A 13,063-nucleotide genomic window follows, 5' to 3' on the forward strand; every position below is an offset into this window, starting at 1 on the left:
GGGTATTGCAATTTCACACGTGTACAAAAGTAGCTTAATTCAACTGATGAGTGCTATGTGAATAAATGTAAGCGACACGATGCAAGTAGCTCTTTGCCACTTTCATTTTTTCAAAGTAGCTCTCAGATGGAGAAAGGTTGGAGACCCCTGGTTTAGACAGTAGCTGCCTGTCCCGCATGAGCTCAGCCCCCTCCTTTTTTATCATTTTAAAAAAAAAACTTTATACCCCAAATCAGCACTTTTGAAACAGGAAGTGAAATAGAGGGATATGAGGCATGGCTGGAATGGATGACCTGTTTGGTATTTCGAGCAAAACACTTCATAGACATGTTTTTGATATATTTCAATATATCTGAGACCTATGCTATTGCTAGAAATAGCATGATAGGTGACCTTTAAGGGCACAGCGCAACATATTCCAGTCAGTGTTTGAATATTTGATAAAATAAATCTCTCAGTCAATATCACAAACTTTATCTAACATTTCACATAATTTGTTTAAATAAATTAGGTCTACATTTGGAGGTCTGTAACAACATCCTACCAACAAAGGTTTCAAGAGTGGTAAATGAATTTACAATCAAAGTACTTCAGTATCAGCAGACATCAAATGATATCTCACTTTAGCTGGTATTTGCTTTTGAATGTATACTGCCACCCCACCTCCATATGTATTCTTGTCCTTTCTAAAACTATACTATATCCATCAATGTCCACTACAGCGTCATTAAAAGTGTCTTCTCAGTGAGTTTCAGATATTGCTAACAAATGAATACCACATGATAATATTTCCTCTAGCTCTATTTCTTAGACTACAAATATTTATATGAGCCAATTTGAACCCTTTACTTGGTAAATTATTCGACATTATGACGTGGAATTATTCATTTTATTCAACATGGCAGCCGTTTTCAGATTTTTTTGAAATACCAGTCCTTTTACCCTTCCATAAACTTTTTGTAATTGGCAGCCCAGACAAAGAGCTGTGAAGCTACACAGCATGTCTATTCAGACCGTGTCTATTCCTCTTTTTTGGATGAATGTGAATATTTGTGATTGGACACACACATGTGAATGTGTGAGCACATGAATGGATTCGCTCGGAAGTAATTGGTCTGGTCGGCAGAATCACCAGTGGAACAGCGGAGGACGGGAGGAGAGGAGAGAAAAGAGGAAGAGAGAGGATGCTTTGCTTCAGCTCATTAACCAACGCCTGTTAGCTTGGAAATAAATTGGGTGAGATTCCACCACTGGAGAGGCTGATTAGTTCGTTTTTCTCTCTCTCCCCCCCCCCGACTGATCCGTCTTAGGTGCATCCCGCTCTCTCTCTTTGTCACACACACACACACACACACACACACACACACACACACACACACACACACACACACACACACACACACACACACACACACACACACACACACACACACACACACACACACACACACACACACACACACACACACCCACCCCACACACACACACACACACACACACACACACGCCACGTGAGCCCAAGCACGCTGAAATCAGCAGCCCGTGGGTCCTGGAGCAGATGTGACGGAGACAGGTGTCAGATGACCTGCAGACTTCAAAAGCTGCAGGACATCAGCTAACTGACGATATTAACCATTTTTAACTAAACTGGAATTCAAAGCCAGGGGGCGGACCTCCGTCCAGTAGTGTCTGATGACAGAACCAAGAAGCAGGCTGGGTAATGGGGATTGCTTAGAGAAAGTGGGGGGAAATGAAATAATAAATCATCTGCTCTCTTGCTTTTGAACATACATTTTTGGAAACCTAGATTTTATCAGTTTCCACAATCTATGCAAATATATGTTAATTGGAGTGTATTATATAGCGCTTTATCCATTCTTTACGACTCCTCAAAGTGTTTTTACATAGAGTATAGAAGTCACCATTCACCCATTGACACATAGAGGCACACTGTAAAAAAAAGAGGCACACTGTAAAAAAAAAAAAACTGAAAAAAAACGGTAAAAATCTGGCAGCTGGTGCTTCCAAAAACTTACCGTCAAATTACAGTGAAATACCCTAATTACAATAATGGGAAAAAAACGTAAATTCACAGTAAATATAATTAATTTCCTTTACAGTGAAACACTGTTATTTTACAGGTATCTTCCCTTATTTATTACGGACATAATTTAGAGTTAAGCATGTAAAAACTGTTATTTTACAGTTTTATCCTAAATTATTACGGTCAAACACCTTCAATAAAGTGACAGAACGTAAAGTTCAGCGGTGAAATACTGTTATTTTACAGTTTTATCCTAAATTAGTACGGTCAAACACCTTCAATAAAGTGACAGAACGTAAAGTTCAGCGGTGAAATACTGTTATTTTACAGTTTTATCCTAAATTAGTACGGTCAAACACCTTCAATAAAGTGACAGAACTTAAAGTTCAGCAGTGAAATACTGTTATTTTACAGTTTTATCCTAAATTATTACGGTCAAACACCTTCAATAAAATGACATAACTTAAAGTTCAGCAGTGAAACACTGTTATTTTACAGGTTTATTTGCTTTTTTTACAGTCAATAACCTTTAATAAAAGTACAACACTAAAACTTCTACGGGCAAAAAAACGGTCAAATGACTGGCAGCAAGGCTGCCAAACAAAAACCATAACATTAAAGTAAAAATACTTTAAATGAAATAAAGTGCAAAAGCCATTAATATACAGGGATTGTCCTTAAAGATTTTACAGGAAAACACTTTCCTCTCTTTTAAAAATCCATTGTCTTAAAATGTTACATTCAAATACCTTAAATAAAGTTCTGATGAGAGAAACAGTTTTTTACATTTTTTTTTATTAGATTTGTATGATCAAACACTAAAATAAATACAGAACCTAAAGTTCTACAGGGAGAATACTGTTATTTTACAGCTTTTTTCTAACATTTTCCAATCAAACAGGTTAAAAAAAATACAAAATGTTCTGTAGGAAACAATTACTCTGAAAACTTAAAATATAAAAATATTTGTAGAATTATAGTACAACTAATGAATACAGCATTTCATATTTAAACATCATACTTATAAACAGTAGAAACAAAAAGTAAGTTGAATTTTTTAAGATCACTTTGAAACATTCTCAACTGAAAATTGTTGAGGTGGCGAGTGGCTTTGGTCCTGATGGAGAGAGGTTTTGGTCCTGATGGAGAGAGGTCTTGGTCCTGATGGAGAGAGGTTCTGGTCCTGAGGGAGAGAGGTCTTGGTCCTGATGGAGAGAGGTTCTGGTCCTGATGGAGAGAGGTTCTGGTCCTGATGGAGAGAGGTGTTGGTCCTGATGGAGAGAGGTGTTGGTCCTGATGGAGAGAGATCTTGGTCCTGATGGAGAGAGGTTCTGGTCCTGATGGAGCGCGGAGGGGAGGGGGGCTAACAGTTTGTGTCCAGGCTGGGAGGGGTTGGCCACTATCTTCCCTGCCCGCCTCAGGGTTCTGGAGGCGTGCAGGTCGTGGAGAGATGGCAGATTGCAGCTGATCACCTTCTCTGCAGAGCGGATGACACGCTGTAGCCGGCCCTTATCCTTGGCTGTGGCTGCAGCGTACCAGATGGTGATGAGTATCCTCGGCTGTGCTTTTTTGGTGAGGGAGCAGATGTTCTGCTCCCGTTTGAAGTCCTGGGCGATGATGGTGCCCAGGAAGCGGAAAGACTCCACAGCAGTTACTGGGGAGTCACACAGAGTGATGGGGGCGGGTGGGGCTGCGTTCTTCCTAAAGTCCACAACCATCTCCACTGTCTTGAACGCGTTGAGCTCCAGGTGGTTGTCCCTACACCAGGTCACCAGATGGTCCATCTCCCATCTGTAGGCAGACTCGTCCCCACCAGAGATGAGTCCGATGAGGGTGGTGTCGTCTGAACTTCAGTAGCTTGACAGACTGGTGACTGGAGGTGCAGCTGTTGGTGTACAGGGAGAAGAGCAGAGGGGAGAAGAGCAGAGGGGAGAAGAGCAGATGGGAGAAGAGCAGAGGGGAAATAACGCAGCCTTGAGGGGAACCGATGCTGATGGTCCGGGGGTCAGAGACGTGTTTCCCCAGCCTCACGTGCTGCTTCCTGTCAGACAGGAAGTCTGTGATCCACCTGCAGGTGGAGTCGGGCACGTGCAGCTGGGAGAACTTGTCCTGCTGCAGAGCCGGGATGATGGTGTTGAAGGCGGAGCTGAAGACCACAAACAGGATCCTGGCGTAGGTTCCTGCTGTGTCCAGGTGCTGGAGGAGGAAGTGAAGATATTAGTAAACCATAATGATGGATGTTATTATCAGCAGCTGCCAATAGATCCCCTACATATTGTATGATGGACCTTTGAAGCAGGGTTACACAAAACACACACACAAAAAATTGTAAAACAGTTATTGAGAGCATCCCAAGGGCATTGATCCTATGCTAAAACTTCCAGAACACCAACTTTCTAATTGGCACGAATGTAATGCTTCAGTTTCCTACAACTTTAAAGCTGTGTGGACGTGGCTCCCCTACCATAGTCTTGGAGGGGAGCTGCGTCCCGTCAACGGAGCCCCGCGGCCCCCCTACCTGAAATTCAAGGTGTTTAAATTTTTTTTTTATATATAATCTTTTTTTTTTATTTTTTGCAACTAATCTATATCTACGGTCACTTTTCACATTGAACATGAGCTCTTTTATTAAATAAACTAAACGCTTTCATTTTAAGTTGAGGTTAGCGTTTTTGACCCTAAGAAACACTGATGTATTAATCAATAACAATAATCCACAGCTCCTCTCTCTGCTCTAGAGGGTTTAAAGAATATATCAGCAGTAAACCTAGGGGAAACACTGACATTCAATATTATTTTAGACACAAGTTAGTTATTACTCACATATCAAAGTCTTTTCATCTGCAAGATGGAAGAATAGCTGGGTGCTGCCTGGAGAGACTGATGAGGAGTCACTGGCTGGCTTCAGCAGCTTTCCACACAAAGCCATCACATCTTCTCTTCCATAGTTCTCACTGTCCACTGGTACTCTGTCAAAAGAGTGAACATCACAGCTGTCATGGTAACCCTTTGTTACACAACATACAACCAACATGCATCAAAAGAGACCCAAATTAGTTTAAATTGTAAATATCTTTGCAATAAATTACTTCCAGGAATTCCTCAATTAACCTGTTTTCGATCAACAACAATTCTAATTTTCATTTTAACTTTCTTACTTTTTAAAATAAAAATCATGTTTGTATCAATAGACTTCTAAAGCACAACATGGGTAAAAAATTACCCGTATTATTTTCCTATGTTATTTCATGCATGGCTGAGTGTTTCTTTAAATACATTGTTTTTGATCACCACAAATCATTATTTTAATTCTCCCATTCTTATTGATGAACTAAAATAGTTTATGCCAAGTGTGATACAAATGCAAAAAAAATAAAGATACTTTAATGATAATTTTGTTAAAAATAATAATTTTAGCAGAGATTTGGACCAAGCATGTATGATGTAATACAACAACTATTTTAGTTCACACAGTGTGACATTAGCTAGTCATGTTAGCTTGTAATATATAGAGCAGAGCTAACTAGCAAGTTAGCCAAACGTTACTGGTTAGCAGTTTATGCTATGCTAGCTGTTGGCTACTGAACATTAACAAACTGGTTCCTCAGTAAAAAAGCTGTGCAACTTTACAATAAGATTGGCGACAACACTGTGACACCCTGCTGCACGTTTATGTGTAATCGTCCCGCGTTGGAGACGAGAGGGTGGCGGTGTTACAGTATAAGTTGAGTCATGACAACTGGCGACATTCTATTATTTTCGTCATAGGAATCCGGGGCGTGTACATTGAGGACCCATTGTTGACTTACCAGGAAAGAAACATCGTTTGTCGTTTACGTTCATCTTTTGCTATATCTGCCTTCCTAAGATCACTTTGCTGCACATTCAGTACTCGTATGTGAGGTTGTGGGTGAGAGTCCGATATCGTGACGCTTACAGGGAGGTATCGAACATTACAAAGTAGGTGACTGTGTGGATGCCTGTTCAAAACATTGCAAACTTCAATAAATCATTTAAATTATATATTTGTGTCCGACTTTCATTTGTTCATCGTTCTTAATGTGATGTATAGTAGCTTTGATAGCTGTCCATACCTTCAGACAGCCTAAAAGTAAAACACAAGTTGTTTATTCACAGCCCGAACGCTCATCGAGATGACTGGATCAGTCATGACAACTTGTGATCAGCTCCGATTAAATTGTGATATCAATTCTGTAGCTAACCTCCAGGGAGCACGTTTATTTTATGAAATAAACGTTAAACGTATAGGCTTAAAGGCATAATAGAACTACCGTATTATATGTATTCAACTTGTGCCCCGCTGGACTTACTTTTCTGTGGTTTACCGTTACTGTGACATATCAGTATAGCCACGGAAGATAGTTTGTGTGTTTAATTCCCATGCATCAAGGTTATTTTCATGTATGTAATTGTTTTTCCTGCACAGTGTAGAGTCTTGTTGTGATGAGAGGGATACAGGTATTTCATAAAATAAACGTGCTCCCTGGAGGTTAGCTACAGAATTGATATCACAATTTAATCGGAGCTGATCACAAGTTTCATGACTGATCCAGTCATCTCGATGAGCGTTCGGGCTGTGAATAAACAACTTGTGTTTTACTTTTAGGCTGTCTGAAGGTATGGACAGCTATCAAAGCTACTATACATCACATTAAGAACGATGAACAAATGAAAGTCGGACACAAATATATAATTTAAATGATTTATTGAAGTTTGCAATGTTTTGAACAGGCATCCACACAGTCACCTACTTTGTAATGTTCGATACCTCCCTGTAAGCGTCACGATATCGGACTCTCACCCACAACCTCACATACGAGTACTGAATGTGCAGCAAAGTGATCTTAGGAAGGCAGATATAGCAAAAGATGAACGTAAACGACAAACGATGTTTCTTTCCTGGTAAGTCAACAATGGGTCCTCAATGTACACGCCCCGGATTCCTATGACGAAAATAATAGAATGTCGCCAGTTGTCATGACTCAACTTATACTGTAACAGCGGCAGCACTGCAATAAGCTGTAAGCTAACGTTAGCAGCCACCTTGTTAACCTGTATAGCCCGATTGTCCCGCCGGTGGGACATCTTGCAAGAAACAGCATCTCAGGACTTCTTAAAATAACAACCTATTAATGATGCTTACCCACTTAACGGGAAGAAACTCAGCTAACTGACGATATTAACCATTTTTAACTAAACGAAACACAAGTCTAACGGCTAACGGGGCTAACGCTACTTTCGCACATAACTGGCAAAAGCGATCTTTTTTACTTCATGCTATTTGCACAAACGTATCATATGAAAGCTGAGATTCCACAGATTCCCTTAAAGTATATGTCTCATCACTCAAAACTCACTGAACTAGAAGAAGAAACGTAACCTTAAATACACAATTAAACATTCACAAACTAAGGATTATCTAAATACATGTTTAACTCCATTAAAGTTGCAGGACTCACCAGATCTCAAGTCTTCTGTTCTCTGTTGACGTCCCGATGCTCATATTTAACGTGTAGATGTAAAACTATCCCGATATTAGTCCATAAACTCTCGAGCAGACACACAGACAGCTGTAGCTCCAGCAGGAAACTGACATGAAAGTTTCAATTGGATTGAAAGGCGCGGACAGTGCTCATTGGCAGGTTTTTTCGATGACGTTTATATCAACCAATCAGGAGTGTTGTGGACTCATTCCAATCCTGCCTGTCTTGTCTGCCGTTGTATGGCTGGATTCCATTTCAAGTGCCGTAGCTTTTTACATACATTTTACATTTTTTTTATTTGACCCTTTTTTTTTACAGTTAACTATTTTAGTATACTATGAAAACTACTTTATACAAAATAATTTTTGGGTATTTCTGCAATATATTACATTTTTTGTGAAGATTTATACATTTATTTAACATTTTAGAGATGCTTTATAATAAGATTTCTTTGTATTCTACAACAGTACGGAATACAGTTATCTTTTGTTTTTTTACATTTTGTTACATTAAATTTAAGGTTTTACTGCAACAAAAAAAAGAAAGTTGCCTTCATTTTACATGCAGTAAAATTATGTGTATTTTATGTGTTTTTACATAGAATTCAATGTAATTTAACATTCAAGACAATTAAACAATGGAAATATCCTGTAAAAAAACGATAATTTCCCATCAAACCAATTTACAGAATAAAACCTTTATTTATTTTTAAATAAAAGTAATTTACTGTATTTGTATGGTATTTACACTTAATATAGAAAAACAAGAAAGGTCTGTAAAATAATACAGTACATTTCTGTGAAAAAACTTTTTTTTTACAGTGCAGGGACTGCTATGCAGGGTGCCACTTGCTCAAGAAAAGGTAACATTCTCAAAAGTTCAAATGTCATCGGTAGCAAAGTATCTTTCCCAAGGATGCATCGACATGCATGCAGGGGTTGGGATCGAACCAGCAACCTTCCAATTGAAAGACCACCATTCACTATTTTGTCTACAGTTATCCCCCAGATGTTTTAATTGGTTTATAGATAATATCTGTAGTAAAACCGGTACAAATGATTTAAAAAAATGATTACTACATTTTTTTTAAATGAGGGAGGGATACGATTCAGGAAAGGTATTTTGTGTAATGGTACAAGTGTGTGTACATGCATAGGGCAGGGAGTCGCTCAGTCTTTAGGGACTTGTCTTGGGAATCGAAGAGTGGCCAGTTCAAGTCCCGATCGGACCAACATGGTGCAGACTGGGAGCTGGAGAGGTGCCAGTTGGCCTCCTTGGCACTGCCGATGTTTCTTGAGCAAGAGACCAAAGCCCCTGGTGCTCCCAGGCGCCAGAACACTAGCAGCCCGGGTGCTCAGAGTCAGCTCTCCATTAGTGCATGTCTATAGGTCCTGTTTGTGCATGTGTGTGTGTAATTCCTTTGTGTGTTTTTTGTAAAATGACGCCAGAGTGAAAAACTGAATTTCTGCCTGGTGACTAGTAAAGGCTATCTTTTTTTTTTGTAATTCAATTTTTTTGTATTGGATTTTAAGCACAAACATCCAACATCATATACAGACTCATAGAAAAAACTAACAGTACCAGAGAAATAATTTTTTTTAAAAAACAGAAAAACAGGCAGGTGAAAACAGGCATTGACAAGTATCCATACATCAAAGTAAAACATCCAGTCATAGCAGCGCACATTAGTGCATGATATTGTGAGTGTCCCACATCCACTTATTAGTGTCTTCACACGGTTCCACCTTCCCCAGACATGTATCTACTGAAACTATCCCATTGTTCATTATTCATGCCACTTTGAACATTCAACCTTCCCAGCATCTTTTCACATGCAGCAGTCTCCATCATTTGAACCCTCCACATATTCAGTGTAGGAGTTTGGGGATCCTTCCAACATCTTAAAATTATCTGCCACACGTTATTAGGCCAGTTTTAAACACTCTAAATGCAAATGTATTCAGATGCGGGTTCACCGTCCTGTCTCCAAGGAGAAAAAGCCTTGGCGAAGTGGGAATATCACATTTCAACCATTTTCCCATAGAGTCCAGAACACTCCTCCACAAGGGACAAACCTTCGAACATTCCAAAAATGCATGCATATACGTGCCACGTTCTTCCCCACATTTCCAACATAAATCATCCTTAATCAGGCTCTTGACGGAGTATAATAATATCTTTGAATTATTTTATTAGTAAAGGCTATGTTAATATCAATCTTAAAAAGATAAATACATATGATTCCGAATGTACAGTATATAATGATTAAGATCACGTATTATGACCATGGCAAGGCTGTACATTTAAAATTATTTTTATTTTACCTTTATTTGACCAGGATAGGTGGCGGGACTCCCTAAGCAGTTGACCAATCACAGCAGAGAAAATAAAAGAGGTGATGCAGAACAGGCAGTATTATAAAATAAAGACCTATTTGAACTTTGAAGCATGTAAATATGTCACAGTAGAGGCACAAAATAGAAATATGAACCTGAAAAGGTGCAGCATATGTCCTATTTAAGATATTTCTTCCTACAATGCCCCTCATTATTACTCCCAGTAGTGCAAAAATGTTTGTGAAACATCTTCACAAGCCTCAAAAACTCAAAAATGTTCCTAATTTAGTACACTTTGTAGGATTGGTTCTAACATTTTTGCAACATCATATAGCCTTGTTATGAGTAAATGCCTCTGCTCCAAAATTTGAATAAAGCATAAAAGCAGAAACTTGGATCATATCTTGTCATTTTAAAAACCTTGGCAAGTGGTTGACATTATTAGCATGCTGTTCAAAACGCCGGCCGAACACTTAACCAGGCTGAGAGGACCATTTTCATCCTGAATATGAGCACCTCAATTTGGCAAGATGTGCAATACAGAATGGAAATGGTTTTTTGAAAAAGTATTTGCTGCAGTAATTGACTAGAATATGTGTTTAGTTGAGACATTACCTCACAGCAGTGGAAAAAGCTGCAAAAAAAGCCCTTCACCGTCAAGCTGCTTTGAAGAGTTTGTCAATAGACACTGTACATGTGTGTGTGTGTGTGTGTGTGTGTGTGTGTGTGTGTGTGTGTGTGTGTGTGTGTGTGTGTGTGTGTGTGTGTGTGTGTGTGTGTGTGTGTGTGTGTGTGTGTACATACCCACCTACACACAGTCATCAGAAGCAATTTATTAATAGACATCAATAGACATACTGAATGCATGAATGCGCCAGTGAGCACAAACGCAAGATCAGGTGCACATTCAAATGCTAATGTTGTGTACGGACACATGTGGCAAAATGGGCTTGTTGAAAACTAAATGCAAAAAAATACTAACACACACACACACACACACACACACACACACACACACACACACACACACACACACACACGTTAATGGTCACTCACAAAATGGCCTGTCATCTTTTCCCCCCACTGCTCCTCCTTTCTTAATAACATCATTAATCAGGAGTGTCAGCGCTGAGATATGGGTCGATAAACAATTTGGTGCAACATGCCTAATGGAATCAGGAGTCATTTAATATATTCACCTGCTTATAAATCCTACAGATTAGACCATGCTGTCTGGAACCCGCCCACCAAAGTTATTTCTTGAACATGCGGAAACAAATCAAGGATTCTAAGACCTCAGTACCAACAACTGATTATATGCTATGGGCTATATCACTCATCATGCATACATGACCTCAACACCTGTTACACTCCCCGAAAGCCTCTTGGAGCCTCTTCTAACATTGATTGATGATTGAGTTTAATGGACACTAGGTTTGACCAATAAAACAAATGAGTTATCTCATTAGGAATCTAGTTTTATTAACAACCAACGTGCCAAGTGGTTATTAATGTGACACAAGGAGGCTATGATCTCGCTGTCCACTAATACTGTGAACCCATCCTAGAGACTGTATAATCAAAAAAATATGAATCACATGATCAATATTTATATAACCAAGCATGTACATGTTAAAAAATCATAGATACCAGATTGATTTTGTCTAACTAACTAACTGGGGTATAAAGCAGTCAAAACGTAGATATACTGTGTTAATACTACAGCTCATGGTGAGAACATGCTGGCATCGTTCAAAGACATGCAGGTAACCCTAACCAAGTCTTCACCCTAAAATTATTGATTCCCCTGATGGGGACCTCCCCATCAGGGAGGCGAGTCCCCACATGTGACTGTGTAAACATTTAGGTCCCCACAAGGATAGTATGCTCACACACAAACACACACACACACACACACACACACACACACACACACACACACACACACACACACACACACACACACACACACACACATACACAACAAAGCATTCAAATGGGCGACAGACTCATGCCAGACTGGTGGGGGTAGAGTGTTAACTGGATTAGTCATGCATAAACAGTTTCATCTTTGAATGTGTGTGTGTGTGTGTGTGTGTGTGTGTGTGTGTGTGTGTGTGTGTGTGTGTACTGCTCTCAAAAAAGTAACTAGTTACTTTATTAGTTACTAAATTATAAAAGTAACTAGAAACAAGTTACTTTACTTTACTTTAAAAATAATAACAATAAAAATACAAGTTTTTGTGTTGTTTTTTGCTGATTAGTTCTCTGAAGGCATGCAACAGACTCGACCGTTGCGATGGGCAGCATGTCCTCAACAACATACCTGGCAATCAATCTGTTCAGTTGACTCTGGGTGACATGTGGCGATTTAAAAAAATAGTTTTTGGCTGTTTAGATGTGTTGCTCCATCTGGGTCACTGCCGGTGGTTGAGGCGGTGGGGTCTTTGTCGACTAGTTTTATAGCCCCATGTACATGACTTAGGTGCTTCAGGGGATTGGCTTTGCTGTTATTCGATGTGGACAATGCTTTCTGTCCTGCACACAGTTTACATTTTACCGTGATTTTTTTGCGTCCTTTATCCCTACAAATTGAAAATAGTGGTTATATTTCCAAGTTGCAAATGCGCTGCTGCTCTCGCTGATACTTGCATCTGCGATTGTGTGTGTGTGTGCTGGTGGTGAGCTTTGCTGTGTGTGTGTGTGTGTGTGTGTGTGTGTGTGTGTGTGTGTGTGTGTGTTAGCATTAGCAAGTGTTCGTGTGTGTGTATTTTCCCCATAAGGCAAGACCCGCCCAACTCTGTCTCTGATTGGCTTACCCTGAAATGTTACCCCGCGTTAACCAATCATCACTCCTCTCTGGTTACTTTCACTTTTATATGGTGCTGTGAGAGGACATCGCTGTATTCACCTATAAGTTACATTCGCAGGGAGATTCGGTTCAGTTCCATCACATAATGTAACGCAGTAACGCACCCATTTAAATCACAGTAACTACAACGGCGTTACTTAATGGGAATATGTAACCAGTAACGCTATTAGTTACCGCAAAAAGTAGTTGCGTTACAGTAACGCGTTGGTCCCAGCACTGGTTATGGGAAAAGTCAATCGTGGATTTATCTACGTTAACGACTTAATTTATATATTACTTAATTTACTTAACAAACTGATACAACCCT

The 13,063-nt window shown here is 39.5% G+C and overlaps 1 protein-coding gene across 1 annotated transcript; it reads right to left on the reverse strand.

Moving 5' to 3' along the window:
• Positions 1–2,591: 2,591 nt before the first annotated feature.
• Positions 2,592–7,682, reverse strand: LOC307015415 (uncharacterized protein). The gene is made up of 3 exons (XM_079643996.1): positions 7,525–7,682; positions 4,868–5,013; positions 2,592–4,240 (listed from the first exon to the last, which is right to left on the reverse strand). Exon 3 carries the CDS (start codon positions 3,826–3,828, stop codon positions 3,124–3,126), a length of 705 nt encoding a protein of 234 aa, XP_079500122.1. The 5' UTR covers positions 3,829–4,240; positions 4,868–5,013; positions 7,525–7,682; the 3' UTR covers positions 2,592–3,123.
• Between the last annotated feature and the right edge of the window lie 5,381 nt (positions 7,683–13,063).

This window comes from Notothenia rossii (assembly GCF_949606895.1).
Source record: "Notothenia rossii genome assembly, chromosome: 1".
In the NCBI taxonomy this organism is placed as follows: Eukaryota; Metazoa; Chordata; class Actinopteri; order Perciformes; family Nototheniidae; genus Notothenia; species Notothenia rossii.

Bases quoted from the DNA above. Each gene is read 5' to 3' on its own strand.
- LOC307015415 (XM_079643996.1), bottom strand. From the start codon at position 3,828: ATGGACCATCTGGTGACCTGGTGTAGGGACAACCACCTGGAGCTCAAC.